This window comes from Molossus molossus, unplaced genomic scaffold, assembly GCF_014108415.1.
Source record: "Molossus molossus isolate mMolMol1 unplaced genomic scaffold, mMolMol1.p scaffold_m16_p_19, whole genome shotgun sequence".
Lineage (NCBI taxonomy): Eukaryota > Metazoa > Chordata > Mammalia > Chiroptera > Molossidae > Molossus > Molossus molossus.
The window spans coordinates 42469008-42490640 of record NW_023425354.1 but is presented as its reverse complement, the minus strand read 5'-3'; the positions used below and the strand labels follow the sequence as shown (position 1 = coordinate 42490640).

At 43.6% G+C, this 21633-nt stretch overlaps 1 protein-coding gene across 2 annotated transcripts in view; it reads left to right on the top strand.

Moving 5' to 3' along the window:
• The window catches only part of SMYD4 (SET and MYND domain containing 4), a 37916-nt gene extending 17160 nt beyond the window's left edge, over positions 1-20756 (top strand). For both annotated transcript variants that reach the window (XM_036268506.1, XM_036268507.1), the window contains 7 exons: positions 1641-2802; positions 14474-14656; positions 15317-15480; positions 16672-16804; positions 18587-18703; positions 18900-19023; positions 19942-20756. In XM_036268506.1, the coding sequence (XP_036124399.1) occupies positions 1641-2802; positions 14474-14656; positions 15317-15480; positions 16672-16804; positions 18587-18703; positions 18900-19023; positions 19942-20095 (2037 nt within the window). In that variant the 3' untranslated portion in view covers positions 20096-20756. The remainder of the gene's footprint in view (positions 1-1640; positions 2803-14473; positions 14657-15316; positions 15481-16671; positions 16805-18586; positions 18704-18899; positions 19024-19941) is intronic.
• Positions 20757-21633: the final 877 nt, after the last annotated feature.

The following is a 21633-nucleotide window of genomic DNA, read 5'->3' as shown; positions in this document are numbered from 1 at the left end:
AAGTAAAAGTGAGGGGGTAGGTGTCGGAGGAGTGGCTTTCTCCTCATTCCCTACTTGAGGTCGAAGGATACACTCTAAAATGCCATTTTGGTACATCCATTTCAGAATTCCACAGAAACTTAAATTACGCCCGAGAAGTAAGAATAATTTTAGTAGTCACAAGTTCACACTTACTGCCCTTTGGACTAAAAAAAAAGAGCAAGACTCTCACTCTAGGTCATAAGCAAGAAAGTCCTGGACTACTGCAGACAGTGAACAGAGGTTGTGAAACATTTAACCCTTTATATCTTCCCTACTTGGCTATTTTTGTTTCCCTTCTTATAGGAGTGATTACTGTATATTGAGTGCCATATGTTGAGCACATACAATGTTCCAGGCACTCTTTTCAGCGCTTTAGCTATATTATCTTACTTTTATCCTTATTTCAACCCTATGAGAGAGATATTATTATCCCTGTTTTTCAGATGAGAAAACCAAGACACTGAGAAATTAAGTCACTTGCATAAGGTTATACAGCTAGTAAGAGGCAGAGGCAGTATTGGGATGCAGGCCCTGCCCTCTTGATTACCATACTATAATTCTTCTATCTATAAGAATATTTTCCTTAAAAAAAAATAACAAACAGCCCTGGCCAGTTTGGCTCAGAGGTTAGAGTGTTGGCCCACAGACCAAACAGTCCTGGGTTCGGTTCCCACTAAGGGCACATACCTTGGTTGCAGTTTGTTTCCGGCCATGGTTGGGGTTGTGTGGGTGGCAACCACTCGATGTGTCTCTCTCACATCGATGTTTCTCTCTCTCTCTCTTCCACCTTCTCTCCCTCCTGCTCTATCTGAAGATAAATGCAAAAATGTCCTCGGGTGAGGATAAAAAAAATTTTAAAAAAACAAAAAAAACAGAGCCCTGCTGGTTTGGCCTAGCGGTTAGAGTGTCGGCCCGTGGACCAGAGTCCCGGATTCGATTCTGGCCAAGGTCATGTGTCTTGGTTGCAATTCGTCCCTGGCCCGGGTTGGGGTTGTGTAGGTGGCAGCCAATTGATGTGTCTCTCTCACATTGAAGTTTCTTTCTCTCTCTTCCTCCCTCTTTCCCCCCTGTTCTATCTGAAGATTAAAAATATAAAAATAGCCTTGGCCGGTTTGGCTCAGCAGTTAGAGCATCAGCCTGCGGTCCAGAGAGACCCAGGTTCAGTTCCCGCTAAGGGCATGTACCTCGGTTGCAGTTTGTCCTCAGCCCTGGTTGGGTCATGTGGGTGGCAACCACATGATGTGTCCCTTTCACGTCGATGTCTCTCTCTCTCTCTCTTCCTCTCTCTCCTTCCTCCTCTCTCTCCCTCCCACTCTATCTGAACGAAAAACGAAAAAATGACCTCAGGTGAGGATTAAAAAAAATATATATATATATATATATCTCCTTGGGTGAAGATTAAAAAAAAAACAAATATTTAATAAGATAGTTAAATATCTTTTTAGCATGGATTTCTATCACTCAATTAAAGATTACATGGTAGAATATGATTTAAAGAAATAAGCATATGATTGTAGTTGCCCCATCTTCAACTTTCCTATAGATTTTTGTTAAGACTTTCAGTAGATATTGAAGAGTAGGGACCAAGGATCAATTTGAGATTTCCTTTCTGTTTTCAGACATGTCTTAAAGACATCAGCAGAGCACAGATGCATGGGTATCCAGAAAGATTGCAGCCTAAGATGATGTTACGTAAGGCAGAGTGTCTGGTGACCCTGGGGAGACTACAGGAGGCAAGCCAGATCATCAGTGATCTTGAAAGTAATTTCACTGCCAAACAAACCCCAGCAGCTCCCCAGTTTCAAACTCTGCAGAGCACCCTCTGTCGTCTGAAAATGAAGGCACAAGAAAAGGAGAATCTCACAGAAACCTTCCCAGCAGCTCTAACCCATGCCTTTGAGGACATGAACTTAAGGGAAGAGAATGAACAAATTTCCAGTGCATCACCATCTGTCAGTTTATGCACAGACCCTTTAAAAGGCCGCTGTCTGATTGCCACGAAAGATATTCTCCCAGGAGAGCTCCTGGTGAAGGAGGATGCTTTTGTGAGTGTGCTTAACCCAGGAGAAATGCCACCACTGCATTATGGCCTGGAGAGCAAGCGGAATACCAGAGTTGCCAATGGGGATCTCTACTGTCACCGGTGTTTGAAGCACACTTTGGCCATGGTTCCCTGTGACGGATGCAGCTATGCCAAGTATTGCAGCCAGGAGTGTATGCAGCAGGCCTGGGATCTCTACCATAGCATAGAGTGCTCTCTAGGGGGGCTGCTTCTCACACTGGGGGTCTTTTGCCACATTTCCCTGAGGTCCACTCTTTTAGCTAGATTTGAGGATGTTGGCAAAGTCATAAGGAAGCTTTGTGGTGAGATTAGTAACAAGGATCTCTCTCTACCTGAAAGCAAGAATCTGGTGCAAACACTCAGTTATGACCTAGGAGAGGAGAGTGAGAAAAATGGCAAAACAATGGAGCCCCCAATTCCTGGATGTGACATTAATGGAAAGTATATAAATAATTATAATGCTGTCTTACACCTTTTGCCCCATACTAAAAATCATAGCCCAGAGCACAAATTCCTCTGTGCCCTAAGTGTTTCTGCACTATGCAAGCAGCTGGAAGCAGCCAATTTACAGACCCTCCCAAGTCAGGAATCCTCACAGCCCAAAGCAGCAGTGGTTCCTGCGATGTGTCAAGAGTTGCATATTTGGGGAGTGGCCATGCTGAGACACATGTTACAGCTTCAGTGTAATGCTCAGGCAATAACTACCATACAGCAAACAGGTAAGAGGGACACTTTTCTGCCTTACAATATTGTTCTTTTTTTTTTTTTTCTCTCTCTTTAATCCTTACCAGAGGACATGCTTAGAGAGGGAAAAGGGGCAGGGGCAGGGGAGAGAGGGAGAGAGAAACATTGGTCGGTTACCTTCTGCATGCACCCTGACTAGGGATCGAACCAACAGCCTTTTGGTGCATGGGACGATGCTCCGACCAACTGAGTCACTCCAGCTGGGCACAATATTGTTCTTTTTTTTTTTTCCTTTATTGATTTGAGAAAGAGAGGGAGAGAGAGAGAAACATCAATGAGAGAAACATTAATGAGAGGCAGCTCGACTGGCTGCCTCCTGCATACCTCCCTCTGGGGATTGGGCCCACAACCTGGGCATGTGTCCTGACCGGGAATCGAACCAGCAACCTTTTGGTGCATGGGTCGACACTCAACCACTGAGCCACACTGGCCAGGCAGATCAGGTAGTTTCATTGGAAAATACAGTTGTCTTGTTTTATCACGATTATGCCCTTGAGAAGCTGTGTAACCATAACAAATTATTTGATCCCACTCTGCCTCAGCTTTCTCATCTTTTTTTTTTTTTTTTTTTAAGAGAGAGAGAGGAAGGGAGAGGGAGAGAGAGGTAGAAACATTGATGAGAGAGAACATTAATTGGCTGCCTCCTGCATGCCCCTCATTGGGGATTTGGCCCACAACCTGGGCATGTGCCCTGACCGGGAATCGAACCGGTGACTTCTTTGTACATGGGTCAACGCTCAACCACTGAGCCACACCGGCTGGACTCAGCTTTCTCATCGTTAAAGTGGATAGTTTAATCCCACATAACTTTTCAGAGTTGTGCAGTTGATCTGTTTGTAAAAATACTTTAAAGTAAAAAACCCTATTACCCTATTGATATTGTATTGTGAAGGGAAACTGAAATAATAGTTAAATAAGACTGCAGCACTGGCCGGTTTGGCTCAGCGGTTAGAGCGTTGGCCTGTGCTCTGGAGAGACCCGGGTTCAATTCCCGCTAAGGGCATGTACCTCGATTGCAGTTTGTCCCCAGCCCTGGTTGGATCGTGTGGGTGGCAACCACTCGATGTGTCCCTTTCACGTCGATGTTTCTCTCTCTATCCCTCCCATTCTATCTGAGCAAAATATCAAAAAATGTCCTCGGGTGAGGATTAAAAAAAACAAGACTGCAGAAAGAACAGGTTCTGTAGTTAGGGTATCAGAATCTTAGCTCACTCATATGACTCATGTGACTCAGGTACTCTGTCTCTTCTCTTTCCAGCTGACAAAATTTTCTCCTGTTTTAAACTTCCAAGAGAGGAGTCTGGCCTAGCACAGCTTTTCACACAATGCGAACATAAGCTGTTGGCCAGCCTATGTTTGGGCTATCCACTGGTCAGGTGGCCAAGAATCTAGGGGCCACTTCTAGACACAGCCCAGCCCAGCCCAAGCTTTCTGAACCAGTATAGATAAGGCTGTTTCAGGTAGTTGGGGAGGTTGGATGTGCCCAGCATCATGAGTGAGATCGCTAATATGAATGTACTGACAAGATATCTGTTATTACAAAGAAATGGTATTTCTATAGTATGATCTCAAGTTGAGCACATAATGTCTTTTGATTCAATCACTTCATTATATTTTTCTGATTAACTACTGAGGGGAGAAATTAGGTATTCCTAAACCTAGCATTTATAGACAGATTAATTTTAAAAAAATTTTTTTTATTGATTTTAGAGAGAGAAAGGGAGAGGGAGAGATAGACAGAAACATCGATGAGAGAGAACATCAATTGGCTACCTCCTGCATATCCCCCATTGACAATTTGGCCCGCAACCTGGGCATGTGTCCTAATCGGGAATCGAACCAGCGACCTCTTGGTGCATGGGTTGACGCTCAGCCACCGAGCGACACTGCCCAGGCTAGACAGATTAATATTAAATGTGGCTATGGGATGGGAGCAGAGAGGAAAGTGTCAATGTGGGGGTTGGGGCAGGGGTACAGGAACATTTGTAACAGAAATAAATGAAAAAAAAATTAAATACATATTAAGTGTGGCTTAGTTAAACTAAGCATACTTAGCTCTTTGATCTTATATTAGGTAAGGTAGAATTTTGTCAACCTTTTGTTTATAGAGTTTTATCTTTAATTTTAATTCATATGTCAAGTTATATGGTATATAGGTATTTCACTAGAGGTGTTTTGGGGCAACATTCTCTTCTCGTCCCGCAGCACATGGACACCCAGTAATAGCACTGGCTTTATCCCACAGCACTACAAAATCACATTGCAAACTAGTCTCCATTTTCCTTTCTGCCTTCTTTTGCTTCTTTGAGCCATTGCTACCTTCTAAAATGCATCTGTTGAGTGTTTTCCCAGAATTATGTTTTCCCCTGGGTACCTTCACTAGCATTTTAAAAAATATTGTTTTCATTTCGTTTTATTTTTCTGAATATAAGAAGTAGTATATGGGCTTCTAGATTATAATGGCAGAAAGTAACCAACTCTTTTTTTAAAAAATGTTTTTATTGATTTTATTTTATTATTATTTTTTTTATCCTCACCCGAGGACATTTTTTCATTTTTTTGTTCAGATAGAGCAGGAGGAAGAGAGAGAGAGAGAGAGAAACATCGACGTGAAAGGGACACATCGAGTGGCTGCCACCCGCACAACCCAACCAGGGCCGGGGACAAACTGCAACTAAGATACGTGCCCTTAGCGAGAACCGAACCTGAGTCTCTCTGGACTGCAGGCCGATGCTCTAACCGCTGAGCCAAACCGGCCAGGGCTGTTTTTATTGATTTTAGAGACAGGAAGGGAGAGAGAGAGATCCTCTGCCTCTGCACACCCTCTACTGGGGAGCAAGCCCACAACCCAGGCATGTGTCCTGTTGGGAACTGAACCAGCAACCCTTTGGTACATGAGACAACACTCAACCATCTGAGCCACATAGGCCAGGGTGTAATCAACTCTTTTTTTATTCCTCACCCGAGGACATTTTTCCGTTTATTATCAAATAGAGTGAGAGGGAGGGAGAGAGAGACAGAGAGAAGCATTGATGTGATAGAGCCACATCAACTGGTTTCCTCCCACACGACCCAACCAGGGTGGAGATGAACCATAACCGAGGTACGTACCCTTGACCAGAATCGAACCCATGACTCATTGGTCTGCAGGCTGATGCTCCAACCGCGGAGCCAAACCAGCCAGGGCTGTAACCAACTCTTGATTCCATTGTGTCTTGCCTTGAAACTACTTAATAGAACATACAGAAAAGATACAAATGTCAGGAGCTCTGAAAACGATGGAAACTATTGTCCAGGTAAGCAATAGCAGTGACCACTAACTCAGACTAAATCTCTAGGCAGAAAAGCAGAGCCATATGGACAAAAGAAGGTGTTTTCCATTCACTTTCCTCCATTGGCCTACCCCTTACAGTCAAAGAAATGTGTTGTTTTTTTTAAATTAATTAATTAATTAATTTTTGTTGCAGATGTTTTTCCTTTTTTCCCCACTGATCCCCCCCCCCCGCTCTGTCCCCAGCTTTGTTGTCCATGTCCATTGTTCATGCGTGCATGCATATAAGTTCTGTGGTTTATTTCTCCCCCACCATCCCCTCTTCTGGGGATTGTCAGTCTATACCCCACTTCCACGTCTCTGGGACTACCCCATTCCTCAGACTGTTATGTTCATTATATTCCACAAATAAGTGAGATCATATGATACTTGTCTTTCTCTGTTTGGCTTGTTTCATTTAGGATAATACCTTCCAGGTCCCTCCATGTTGTCTCAAAGGATAAGAGATCTTTCTTTCTTACAGCTGCATAGTACTCCATTGTGTATATGTACCACCGCTTTTTTATGCATTCGTCAACTGATAGACATTTGGGCTGTTTCCAGATCTTTGCTATTGTAAATAGTGCTGCTACGAACATGGGGGTACATATATTCTTTCTGATTGGTGTTTCAGGCTTCTTAGGGTATATTCCTAGAAGTGGGATCACTGGGTCAAATGGAAGTTCAATTTTTAATTTTTTGAGGTAACACCATATTGTTTGCCAAAGTGGCTGCACCAGTCTGCATTCCCACCAGCAGTGTACTAGAGTCCCCTTTTCTCCACACCCTCGCCAACACTTGTTTGATGATTTGTTGATGGCGGCCATTCTGACAGGTGTGAGGTGATACCTCATTGTTGTTTTAATTTGCATCTCTCTGATGATTAGTGATGTTCACAGAAATGTTTTTGCTCAATGTGCATGACATTTCGTTACACTCAGTTTTTTATTTGCGTAGCAAGTTTTGGGTGAAATTTATCACAAGTTGTTAAAAGGGAATTTTTGAACAGTAAGAATATGTATAGCTAGGAATACCTGCATTTTCTATGGGTATAAGGACTAGAGAAATAGATACATATCATTATATTGGCTAGTTGGGGTGATGGAAAGAGTATTGGACCCTCTGGCTTCATCTATAAGGTTCTACTATTTTATGCATAATTTATTCTTATTTATATGATGTTTTAAATATATATACATAGAAAAAAGCACTAGAAGCAAAAATGTCAAAATCTTAATTAACAATGATTAATTCTAAATGTGGCAATATGAGTGATTGCTACTTCTTTGAACTTTTCTATATATTTTATTTATTATTTATTTATCTATTTATCTATTTTCTAGATAGAGGAAGGGGGGAGAGAGAGAGAGAGAAAATCATCAATTTGTTGTTCCACTGATTTATGCGTTCATTGGTTGATTCTTGTATGTGCCCTGACTAGAAATCAAACCTGCAACCTTGTGGTATTGGGACGATGCTCTAACCAACTAAGTTTCCCGGCCAGGGTCTTAAACTTTTCTATATTTTTTAAATTAAAAATTCACACAGTGCTAACATTATTCTAGGAAGTTTAAAATGGGTTGTATACTTTTCCCATCATTCTAGGGGGGAAATTAACAAAACAACAACAACTCAGCCACGGCCAGTTTGGCTCAGCAGTTAGAGCATAGAACGTCGGTCCTCAGACCAAAGAGCCACGGGTTAGATTCTGGTCAAGGGCACACACCTTGATAGTGATTTTTCCCTGGCCCTGGTCAGGGTTGTGCAAGGGGCAACCAGTCAATGTGTCCCTCTCATGTCGATGTTTCTCTCTCTCTTTCTCTCTCTCTCTCTCTCCCCCCCCTCCCTCCCTCCCTTCCTCCCTCCCACCCTCCCACTCTATCTGAAGATAAATGGAAAAATATCCTCAGGTGAGGATTAAAAAATAAATAAATAAATAAAATAAAGAGTTTTGGTGGGACTTCATACTATCAGATTTTATATCAGCATTGAACTATCATAATTAAAAACAATATGGTACTGATATGATACTATTAGTTACTTCAAACCATTAAATATTTCTAAATTAAACCATTAGAAAAAAGTTCAGTAAACATGCATATAGTCAGGGGTGAGAGAGGCTTTCTAAAGTATGTATTACTAAATTTAGGAAATTAAAAGATACTTGATTTAACCTAAATACCAAATATCAAAAACACTATAATCAGTAAAGAAGAGAGAGACTGTAGGTGAAAGAGATCCTTGAAGGAATGAAAACTTGGGACTGGGAGGCAGCAGACCCGAGTTCCTATTCTGGACGAACCACTGACTCAGGATGAACTTGGGCAGGTTACTAAAACTTTGTATCTCAGTATTCTCATATGGGTAAAGAGAGGACTGGATGAACCTCCAGGTCTCTGGGGAAGATGGTAAATGTGACCCCAACAATGTTTCCCATCCCTGTATGTTCCCGTCCCTTTGCAACTTGACATTGCTTTTTCTCCCACTGAGAGGTGGTGTCTGTTCCCCCCCAACCCCCCTGAATCTGGGCCAGCCCAGCAACTTGCTTTGACCAATGGAATGCAGTCGAAGTGAGTGACCTTATGTGACTTTTGAATCTAAGCCTCAAGAGACCTTGCAGCTTCTGCTGTCACCTTCTTAAAATGACAACATAGCCATGAGAACAAGCCTGGGCTAGCCTCCTTGAGGATAAAAGATCACATGCCAGAGAAAGACAAATACCAGATGATCTCTTTTGCATGTGGAATTTAATGAACAAAATAAACTGCCAAACAAAATAGAAACAGAAGCATGGATACGTGGAGTCTGACAGCTGTCAGGGGTGGGGGCACTGAATGAAAGAAGGTGAAGGGATTAGCCAAAGAACATATATGCATAACCCATGGACACAGACAACAGTGTGGTGATAGCCAGGGCGGGTGAGGGCCGGTCTGGGTGGAGGGTGTTAAGGCGGGGGGGAGACATCTGTAATAGTGTCAACAATAAACATAAAGGAGAAACAAACAAAAAAGTAAAAGACCATGTGCCAGATGAATGCAATTATGTGAGTAATCCCAGGCAAGGCCAGCACAAAAATGTTCATCTGAGCTCAGGCAGAGTTGCTGGCACACAGTCATGTAAGCAAATGAAATAGTTGTTGTTTTACCACTTTCTACCTCCAAAAACCCATAATCAAAAATTAAAATGTGGCCCTGGTAGATTTGGCTCAGCATTTAGAGCATTGGTGCGAGGACCAAAGGGTCGCAGGTTCTATTCCCGGTCAAGGGCATGTACCTGGGTTGCAGGAACGATCCCCCACCCCAGTCAGGGTCATGTGGGAGGCAACCAATCGATGTGTCTCTCATGTGGATGTCTCTCTCTCTCTCTCTCTCTCTCTCTCTCTCTCTCTCTCTTCCCCCACCCCTTCCACTCTATCTAAAACATCAGTGGAAAATATCCTCGGGTGAAGATTAACAACAAAAATAAAAATATGAATCACAAAGTTAGAGAACATTGCTAGCAAGTATACAACTCTTAAAATCAACTTGATTTAACTTGATTTACTTGATTTTAGAGTTGTATACTTGCTAGCAATGTTCTCTAACTTTGTGATTCATATTTTAATTTTTGTTGTTAATCTTCACCCGAGGATATTTTCCACTGATTTTTTAGATGGGGGGGCACACAACATCCACGTGAGAGAGACACATCGATTGGTTGCCTCCCACATGACACAGACAACAAAGCTGGGTATGGGGTGGGGGGGATGGAGAGGAGGGTGTCAATGGAGAAAAAAAGGAAAAACATCTGTAACAAAAATAAATTAATAAAAAATTTAAAAAATAAAATATGCATAGTGATGAAAGTGTTCTAAAACTGGATTGTGATAATGGTTGCATAACTTTGGGAAATGTAAATTTCCCCCCAAAAAATCATTAAATTGGTGCACTTACAATGGGCGAATCTTATGGCAAATAAATTATATCTCAGTAAAGCTATTAATAAATATACATAAGCCCTGGTCAGGTAGCTCACTTGGTTAGAGTGTTGTCCTGGTACACCAAGCTTGCTGGTTAGATCCCTGTTCAGGGCACATACAAGAAGCAACCAATGAATGCATAAATAAGTGGAACAACAAATTGATGTTTCTCCCTCTGTCTCTCCTTTCCTCTCTAAAATCAGTAAATTTTAAAAAGTTAAAAAAAATTAGAGTATTAAAAAATATATGTATATATGTATACACACACACACAAGCAAGCACTTTATCAAAGTAGAAGTAAAGGTGGTCTTGTCTAAACTCTCTCCAGTAATTAGCCCTGGCCGGTTTGGCTCAGCGGTTAGAGCGTCGGCCTGCGGTCCAGAGAGACCCGGGTTCGTGTCCCGCTAAGGGCATGTACTTCAGTTGCAGTTTGTCCCCGGGGTCGTGTGGGTGGCAGCGTGTGGGTGGCAGGCACTCGATGTGTCTCTTTCATGTCAATGTTTCTCTCTCTCTTCCTCTTTCTCCCTCCTTCTCTGAATAAAAAATGGGAAAATGTCCTTGGGTGAGGATAAAAAAATAAATAAACTCTCTCCAGTAATTAAAACAACATACCATTTTTGCCTATCAGATTGGCAAAGTAGCTTTGTTGGTTTGGTTATTATTATTATTATTATAATATTCATTTTAGATGAGGGTGTAAGAAAATGGCCATGATGTAGTAAGTGAAAAGAAGTAACTTACAAATCACTCTGTGCCATGTTGCCAAGTATGTTAAAATTTCCATAGGTGAGGCTAGAAAAAAGACTGCAAGGAAATGCACCAAAATGTTACATCTGCCTAATGGGATTATAGCGAGGTTTATTTTTCTCTATAATTTTCAGTTTTTAAATTTTTCTGACCACCATGTATTCCTTTTGTAGTTTTAATTAGTCTTTAAAATAATAATAATAATTTAAATATTTTAAGAACTCCTTACCCCAGGATATGTTTTTATTGATCTTTGGAGAGAGAAGCCTAGATCAGCTCTGCACCCCGGCCCATGTGCCCTGACCAGGGATTGAACCCACAACCCAGGCATGTGCCCTGACCAGGAATCAAACCTGCCACCTTTTGGTGCACGGGATGCTCCAACTGAGCTACCCAGCCAGGGCTCAAATATTTTTTATATGAGCATTTAAGGCATTTGATACATATTGCCAAATTGCCCTCCAGGAAAGTTGTACCAGTTACACACCCTCCAGCATTGTTCACTTTCATTTTTTTAATTCAATCAAATTTCGTTTTAGTTCACTTATATTTCTAATCTTGTTATATGTTGTATCCCTTTTCATTATTTCTTTGGGGTTCCAGCACCTCCCAATTTAGTATTCTCATTGAATTTCATTAGCAGCTGTTTCATTAGTAGCACAGGGGAAGGAATGAAGTGTTAACTAGAATAGACTTTGACAAAAATGTATGTTTTCATCTTTGCATAAATCATATTTATTCAAAGTTCCTCAGAAACCTCTCTTTTGTACTTAAGGGTCAGAACTGACCACTGGTGATATTCTAGACCTTGGTATGTGTGGTTCTGCCTCAGTGAGAATGGCACATTGGTGATGTTGCTGAATTCATGTCATAACAGGTTTAATGAGGTTCTGTGTAGGTTCAGATCAGTTCACTGCCTATTGCTTCCGGTCTTCAACAACCAAGGGATCTTCTTTCAGTTTGGATCCTTGGTTACTTGAGATACACACAGATTTCTTGTTTTGTAAAATATCTACCAGAATAGGTACATATTGGAAGTACTGTAAATGAATCCTCTTTTCTTTACTTGAATCCCATTTTTTATGTACTAGGGATGCCCAGCCAGTGTGGCTCAGTTGATTGAGCATCGTCCCATGCACCAAGAGGTCACTGGTTCAATTCCTGGTCAAGGCACATTCCCAAGTTTCTGGTTCAATCTCCAGTAGGGGGCGTGCAGGAGGCAGCTGATTGATGCTATATTTCTCTCCCTCTGCCTTCCTCTCTGAAATCAATTAAAAAAAACACACACAAAAAACATTAAAAAAATAAAATGCAGAAAAATAATAATAAATAAATGCACTAAGGATATTAGCAAGGTACATTTTGATAAAGACTCATTCTCCCTCTTTTTTTTCTTTTATGCATAAAATGTCACATTAAATTTGGTGATAAGGTATGTGCATATTCTCACTTTCTCAACTAAGAGATGACTAATGCAAAATATTGAATGATTTTTTAAAAATCAATACTTAATTTTTTAGAAATAATTAGAGACTCAACTTTGACATAAATACTCTCCCCCACTCAGTTCTTGGGCCTACTTCTCTTAGAGGATAACCAATAAATGATTAATGAAGCTGGCATTACTCACTGTATTGTGATCATTTTTTTCTGGGAAAATCTTAGCAGCTGTTCTAATATAGATTGCCAGTTATCAGTAGTTGGGAATGCAAGTCAACTTTTAATTATGCAGAGGCTGATTATTCAGACCACAAACTGTCCATGCCCGGTGCTGCTCCTTCCTGCTGCCTACCTTTCAGCATTTTCACTGCTCATTAGCACGTATACCAGAAGGGAGGCATTGGGCAAGGGGGAGGAGGGGACACTAAAAGCGCTTAGAAGCTCTGATGAAAGATTTCAATACAATTTGTAGAATTGTTGACTAAAATTGAATCATTTGGATTCTCTGTGAATTTTATTTGTTCTGTTCATGTCCTCCATAGCAACAGATAATAGCATGGTCTAAAGAGAGACAATATTATTCCCATAATTCATGTTTTCCCTTCTAGAACAATTTCACATGATGGTTCATGATATTTTCTCTATTCATTACCTTTGTACCTAGACTACTTGATTTCTTTGGAGGTTGGTATATTGAGATTCCTGGCATACACAGTGATACCACAATTATCTGATGGCTTTTCAGTTTTCCAGGAAACTGAAAGTTTCCCTTTAAGTGCCAATATCTTTCATATTCCAAGCAGTTTTGTTGGAAATACGATTTCCTCATCCTTAAACCAAGGCCACTGAACACAAATTAAGCCTTTCTGGATGCCCCAGATTATCTGTATACTGTGCCTGTTCCTGAGATATGTATGGCTGTTACAAAAACCCACACAGGTCCTGTCCATCTAGTAACCTCCGGTGAAATGAAATGTTGCAATTGTAGTAAAACTCGATTGGTGCAGGATTTCTGTTTGCCTTAAGGCTATTATTCTTGTGTAAGTTTTCTGCCTCCTCCTCCAGTCTGTCACCAGTGTCTTTGGTCATTGTCAAAACCTGCCTCTTGTTAATTCTCTGTTTCTGGGCTGTTGTGGGCTAAGAAACTGAAAAACGAAGCCAGTTAGAACTGTGGCTAAAATAAGAGCAGGTAGGCCTGCTCCAGAGTACAAAGAGCTCACATAGGAATATAAGTGCATGAGCTTCGGTGCAGAAATAGCCTCACTGCTTAGAGACCTTTTTCTTCCTCCCTAATTTTCAATCATGTAATTAAATTGCTGGTTATTTGTGTTTCAAAGAAGACATTGTTTAAAAAAAAAAAAAAGACATTGTTTGGGACATGAGACTATCTTGAATAGAGCTAGTTCAGAATTTTTTTTCAGTGAGGACTACTGCTGACTAATTTCCCATAAAGTTGGACAAAGGGCAGAATGAACAGGTGAGCATAAGAACTATTGATTTTAAAAAATATATTATAAGCTGTTTAGTTTTGGATAGTTATTAGTTTACTTATTCTGTTAACCAACCAAAGACCAGTTAAACAAAAGCACTAAGACTATGAAAATCTTTGGGAAGTGCCCTTAGCCAGTGTAACTCAGTTGGCCGAGTGTCGTCCCATGCACCAAAAGGTCACAGGTTCCATTCCTGGTCAGGTCACATGCCTGGGTTGTGGGCTCAATCCCCAATAGGGGGCATGCAGGAGGCAGCCCATCGATGTTTTTCCCCTCTCCCCTGTCTCAAATCAAAAACATTTTTTAAAAACCTTTGGGAAGTAAACTCAGCAGGTACTCTAGTTTCTGTGCCTTCGTGAACATCATGAAGGTGTCTACCTAGAAAGCTCCCTACTGATGATAATCCCTTTTTATTATTTTTTATAAACTCTGATCTTTGGGTTTTTGTGATATTGAGACACAGTGGTTAGGTTCCAGGATTCCAGTGGAGTTTTTCATGTGTTCATTTGCTTCGCTTCCTGGGGACCAGAGTTTGCTGTGAGTCATGTTCCATCTGATTTATATTAGATCTGACTGAGGAGCTGTGATTCAGATGGGCGTCAGGCCCAATTGCCCAGCTCATCTTCTGAGGAATGGAAGGTGAGGGTGAGGCCAGGACTAATGTACTGACACATTTTGCCTTTTTCTCTTTGGACCCTCAGGATCTGAAGAGAACATCGTTACCGACAGCAGGCAGGTACGCCTTGCCACGGGCCTCTTCCCCGTTGTCAGCCTCCTGAACCATTCCTGCAGCCCCAACACCAGCGTGTCCTTCCTTAGCACTGTCGCCACCATTCGGGCATCGCAGCAGATTGGAAAAGGGCAAGAGATTCTCCACTGTTATGGTGAGCCACTCCTCCTCACTGTCTACCTCGGCCAGCAGAACAGGAATTAGAATCAGCAGGAATTGTTTTCTGGAAGGAACAGTGCACACTTGAGGGGAGAGCTTCTTGCTGGGCACTGTCGTGTATGTCACTGCATCATCCCCCTAAACTTCCTTTTCTGAAACTGGGCTAGAAACAGCTTTTGGTTTTTTCTTCCTGTCCCGCAACTTGGATGCCTCATTCCACAAATGTTTGAGTAAAGGGTACCTGTCACGTGATGAATAATTAATCAGACCCTCTGCTAAGTGGAAGTTTTTTAAGTAGTGCCCCCGGTCCTTCACCGGTTTAATTCAGCTGTTAGAGTGTCGGCCTGCAGACCGAAGGGTGATGGGTTCAATTCCTGGTCAAGGGCACGTACCTGGGTTGCAGATTCGCTCCCCAGCCCCAGGGCTGTGCGGGAGGCAACTAATTGGTGTGGATACATCAATGTTTCTCTCTCTCTCCCTCCCTCCCTTCCACTCTATCTAAAAAAAAAAAATCAGTAGAAAAATATCCTCCGGTGAGGATTCACACAAAAATAAAGTAGTGCCTCTCTTTAAAAATAAATAAATAAATAAAAATATAAAGTAGTGCCTGACTCTCTCTTGCTTTAAATATTAGCCAAATGTGATCTCTTTGCAGGGCCTCACGAGAACAGGATGGGAGTTGCTGAAAGGCAGCAGAAGCTGAGGTCTCAGTATTTCTTTGACTGCAACTGCCTGGCTTGTCAGAAGGAAAAGCCCAGAGCCGCCGCAGGGCCCCCGTGGGAAGCGTTCTGCTGTAACAGTTGCGGAGAACTCATGCAGGTGAATCTCTTCTTCCTGTCTTCTCACCTTCTATAGGGCAGTTATCCAGCCCCAAGGCTATATACCTTTAAGAGGAAGCCATTGGGGCTCACAGGTGCTGAGAGCAGTCGTCTGTCTTCCCTTGCAGCCCATCTTCCCCACATATTGATGACCACCCCCACCCCCGCAGGAGCCACAGTGAAAGGTCAGATTTAGTCATCTTACAAGGGAAAGATTTGCAAGAGCAAATAACAGAAAATCCCACCTAAACTGGCTTAAGGGGTTGGGGGGGAGACTGAGAATTTATTTGCTCAAATAAATCACTAAAAGGTCCCAGGGTAGAGGCACTTTAGATACATCTTGATCCAGGGGCTTAGGTAATGTCACCAAGACCCCAGGTTTTCTCTCTGCCTCCCTCAGCTCCCTTTTCTGCATTAGCCCCATCCTCAGACAGATGTCCCTCGTGGTGGCAGAACGACCATAAAACCCCCACTGGTCTAACAGCGGTCTGGGCAAAACATTTTTCAGTTTTCTTGACCCGATTTCTGCAGCTGGAGAAAAATCAGAGTCAAATAATTTTCCTCTGGCCATTTGGGCAGAGGACTGTGCCAGATCTGAGCCACACACACACACCTCAGCTGCCAGGCATTGGCTGGGGTGGGGGGTCCTCAGGGGAGGTCAGGCTGCTGTTGCCGAATGAAGGCATAGATACTGGCAGCTGAAAACGCTGCAAGTGCCCGCCTCCGAGATTTCTCCTGCACAGAGGATACAGCTTTGTTAAGGAACCGTAAGTGGAGCGTACAGCTGGTTGTGTTGGGAGCTGGAGTTCCAGACCTAAGGTCAAATGGAGGGAGGCCCCACCCGGAACCTTTTCCTACTGCTTTTCTTACGGCTTTTTCGTAACTACTAGAAATGTGTCTGGCATCCAAAGAGATGAGAGAGGGGCTGTCGAGATGGGAAGAAACTGTGGACTGTTCCAGTTTAATTTGGGTTGTAAAAATTAAATCTTGGGTGGGGGGTGGAATTGGTCCCTGCTTTCATTAGAATTGCTGCTGTCAAAGCAAGTTCAGCCAGGCTTCAGCCACAGCGTGTTAGTGCAGGAGTCTCTTCCCCCATCGGGTCAGAAGCTGTGGAGCGGTCCTGGAGTGTAAGCACATGCAGGCTTGCTAACCAGCTCTGATGCAGGAATAAAGACAAAGCTGACGTCCACAGGGAGGTGATGTGCTGAGCTGTGGCCACGCGTCCTGCACGGAGTCAGCCAGCAGGGACCACCTGGTCTCACGGTTACAGGACCTTCAGCAGCAGGTTGGGACGGCCCGGAAGCTTCTCAGAAATGGTAAATTAGGTGAGCCTGGGCCCCTGCTTGGTCCTCCAGCCCCTTCCTTTTTTGTCATTCTGAGAAACCGTGGACTCAAGGATACTCGGTCATGATTGAAGAGGGTATATAATTATCCCCAAGCCAGCCACAAGATGGCTGTGTAGGCCAAGGAGACCAAACCCTAACCAGTCTAGTTGGTGTGGTCCTGGAAAAAGGCCCAGATGATTTTTTTTTTAAAATATGTTTTTATTGATTCTTTTAGAGAGAGAGGAAGGGAGAGAGAGAGGTAGAAACATTGTTGTGAGAGAGATACATCTGCATGTGCCCTGACCAGGAATCAAACCAGGACTCCTCAGTCCACGGGACAACCCTCAATCCACTGAGCCGCACCAGCCAGGCCCAGATGATTTTTATGTATGAATTTTTTAAAAATATGTTTTTATTGATTTTTTTAGAGAGAGAGGGAAGGAGAGAGAGATAGAAACATCGATATGAGAGAGAAACATCTACCAGCTGCCTCCTGCACGCCCCCTACTGGGGATCGAACCTGGGCATGTGCCCTGACCAGGAATCTAACTGGGATGTCTCAGTTCATAGGATGATGCTCAATCCACTGAGCCACACCAACAGGGTAAGGCCAGATGATTTATGGACATTTTTTTTTTTAATCCTCAACTGAGGATATTTTTCCTGGTTTTTTTTTTTTTTGTTCAGCTAGAGTGGGAGGGAGAAAGAGAAAGAGAGGGAAAGAGAGAGAAACATTAATGTGAGAGAAACACATCGACTGATTGCCTCCTGCACAACCCAACCAGGGCCGGGGATGAACCGCAACCAAGGTACATGCCCTTGACCGGAATCAAACCTGCAACTCATTGGTCCGCGGGCCGATGCTCTACCACTGAGCCAGACCGGCAGGGCAGGCCAGATAATTTAAGCTGTAGTTCTCTTATGCATCAGACAGCTAAGTTCAGCCATGACAACTAAAGGATTATCCCTGCCATCTGTGATCTTTGTGCATATTCCAGAAGTTCAGTGTCATTTTAATGCCTGGGCCTAGTGACCTAATTTCCTAGAGAGATTGTTCTGCCCTCATCAGAGTCACATTTCTCTTTTTTTAATCCTCACCTGAGGATATTTTTACCATTGAATTTTTAGAGAGAGTAGAAGGGAAGGGGGGTAAGAGAGAGAAAGAGAGAAACATCTATATGAGAGAGACACATCAGTTGGTTGCCTTCCACAAGCACCCTGACCAGGGCCAGGGATCAAACCTGCAACCCAGATATGCGCCCTTGACCTGGAATTGAACCTGCCACCCTTTGGTGCATGGGCTGATGCTAACCCTGGGCCACACTGGCCATGGCCAGAGCCTCATCTTTCTTCTAAGATCAGGGGGCCAGTGCCCAGTGGATGTAAGTATCCTGCTTTTCTCAGAGAGGAGCTGTGGAACTCCTCATTACCCTTGCAGCCTCCGCCTCAGAGCTCGTGTGATGGGGATTTATTTACCCTACTTTATGAAAGTTCACCTTCAGCTTAGATTTCTCAGTCAAGAGAAATAATGACCATAAGTGGAATGTATTGTTCCACTTCAGACTGAAGTTGGACACCCAGAGTAAATGTGGGGAGGCCTCACCCAGCACTTTTTCTATTGAAAGAGAAAACATAAGAGAACAACAGCTTTATTGGAACAAACCTGGTGGTGGGTCACAAGAAGACAAATTGGCATTTTCCTGTTTAGCCCAGCTAATACAGAATTTAAGGGCTGGGCGTATGTCGGTAATGAGGCCACGTTTCTTTGCTTCGAATTGACAGAGCGAGCCATTCAGCTGTTGTTGGGGTGCCAGCATGATGCTGAGCGCTTCCTGTCAGCGGAACACAGCGTGGTGGGAGAGATCGAAGATGGCCTGGCCCGGGCCTATGCTACTTTAGGTATGTTGCGTGTCTGTTTTCTGCTCCAGGGAACAAGTGTGCCTGGTGTGTTTGGTCGTGACCTCATCTGGTTCGTTATCTCTCAGTCTTTCAACTGAGGCTGCTCTCCCTTCCATTTCCCTTTCCTCGCCCCGGAAATGTTCGTCCACAGTTGATTGTGGTCCTTTTCTGGAACCAGATTATTATTTCTTCACAGGGGACTGGCAGAAGTCAGCTACCCATCTACAGAAGAGTCTCCGAGTGGTCGAGGTTCGCCACGGGCCCTCCAGTGTTGAAATGGGCCATGAGCTCTTCAAACTGGCCCAGGTCTTTTTCAACGGGTAGGTCTTTCTCCTGTTTCCTAGCACGTCGCCAGGCCACGCACTGCGCTGTCTTTTATTAGGCTCTGCTGTGTATGACTTTTTCTCTGTGGCTTTTCAGCATGTTGAAGCTTTATTTCTCCTTTAGGAGAGATCCTTTCCTTCTGTTTTCCTGATTACGTTGAAGCCTTAGGATTTTCTCCCGAGAGCTATGGGGAAAGCTCTTAGCTCTGAGGGAGTTTCCTTAGCAGAACTGCCAGGCGGCCCCACCTCCCGCCGACATGGCTGTTCTTCCCAGTCCTCCCTGGTGGCTCACACCTCCCTCGGCGCTCTCCTTGGCAGCACCCTCGGCTCCCGGGGCTCTTCCTTCTCCCTGGTCCTGTTCTGCTTAAAGCAGTTGTTTTCAACCAGGAATAATCTCCCAGGAGGCATTTGGAAGTGTCTGGAGACATTTTGCATTGTCATAGCTCAGAGTGGAGGCCAGAGCTGCAGCTGAACATCCTATAAATGCAAACGACAGTCCCTACAGCCAAGGATTATCCAGCTTATGAATGGTGGGTAGGCTTGGTTCCCGAGGCACAGAGGCGGTCTGTTTGCTCAGAGAGAGGAAAGGGCTACAGACTTATTTCATGGGTGGACTTGATTACCCTCAGATGAAGACTCCTGAGTAAACCTTGGGGTAAATATCAGATTAATGCTTTGAGGTTTGCCTGTTTCTCAGGATCCTAATCTCTTCATACTTTTTTTGTTGTTATTTCTTTGTTCTCCGGCTCTGCCTTGCAGTGTGTTTGTGAAAGTTGTCTTATCTGCCCTTTTAGACTGTAAGATCCTTGAGGGCAAAAATGATCTTTACGTTCTTCACAGGGTGTGGGTAGGCCCTCAGTTAATGTTTGCTTGACTGCTTGAGTAGATTCACTTCCCCCACCTCCCTTGGTTCAGGTTTGCCATACCCGAAGCTCTGAACACAATACAAAAGGCAGAAAAGGTTCTATTGGTACACTACGGCCCTTGGAATGACGAGATCCAGGAGCTACAGAAGATGAAGTCGTGTTTATTGGACCTGCCGCCCATCCCTGTGGGGCCTCCAGTGTAGGGTCCCAAGAGAACTTTGACCCACAGGAAAGGAGCCGTGGAAGATGAGCTGAAGCGTCTGAGGCGTGGGGAGCACTTGGAAAGCATTGCATTTGGAGAGATGCTCACCTATTTTGATGACTGTTTCTTGAAATTTACTGCCTGCCCTTCAGTAAAAAGTCCCAGTTCCCAGAAAAGACTTAAAACTAGTGCCTGGAGAGCCTAGCCCTTTTCAAGGATTTTAGCTCGTCTGCAGGCCTCTGGATGCGGGCCTGGGGTTTTGGCGTGATGCCACCTCACTAAAGGATGGTAGTCTGTTTCCTTGGGACATTCCTATGGTTTCTAGTAGTAATGAAATGTTGTGTACCACTCCGGCGGGAACTCAAACTCTTAGTAGTTGTATGGTAATTGAAAAATAATTGTAAAGCAAGAAATCAGTGAGGCTCCTTACTCTAGAGACAGTTACACTTAATGGTATCTAACTTCCTCAGATCCTTTGTTAAAGCCAGTGGCGCATAAACCGTGAATAGAGAAATAAATATGGGGCCGTTTTATGGTTGGGCAATATCTTCCTAGGGTGGCAACTCTAAATTTGTTTTCTGCCGACTTTCCAGTCCTGATGATCTGGTTTTCATCCTGTACTCTTGGCAGACTCATGACCAGATACTAATAAAATTAGGCGTGTGCCGGTAATCGTACCACGTGTGCCTCCTGTCTTGAGTTTTTTGCAAGCCTGAAAAGAGGACTTTTTTTTTTTTTTTTTAACCAGACCTCCCCAAGCTGGCAAATGAAATGCAAACTACATAAGTACTGGGCAGGGGGGACAACCCTCAGAAGATCCTGAGGGTATGGGCATTACCACTTGTGGTTTCAGACTGAAGAGACAGAGGTAGGGGTGATTACCCTCTTCTGGCTGGATGTGTACAATGGTCTAGACCTCGTCCTGGTCAGAGGGCTGGAGACTCTCGGGATCTGAACCCCAGTGGCGTATCATCACTGTGACCAAGTGGTTAAGATGAGTTAGTGGGAAAGAATGCCAGGCCCACACTGCTTTGAGAGCTTGCTCACCCTGGCGGTGCCTCAGAGGTGCCCGTTGGCTGCCACAGCATTATAACCAGGAAATGAATAGCCCTGAAGATGCCTGGCAGAAGTTTGGAACACGGTTCATAATGCAACATTTGAATGAAGGGCAGGCAGAATCTTTTTCTTATTTTTATTTTTTAGAGAGAGAGAGATAGAAACATCGATGTGAGAAACATCAATCAATGGTTGCCTCCCACACGCCCCCTACTGGGGATGGAGTCTGCCACCTGGGCATGTGTCCTGACGGGGAATCAAACCCTGACCTCTCGATTCATGGGACAGTGCTCAATCCACTGAGCCACACTGGCCAGGCATATTTATTTTCTTTTCTACTAACTCAATACGGCAAGGCAATGGCCAGTGAGATTTTTTGGTGGCGCTAACTTTTTTTTTTCTTTATTGATTTTAGAGAGAGAGGGAGAAAGAGAACGAAACATCGATGAGAGAGAACATCGATTGGCCACCTCCTTCATGCCC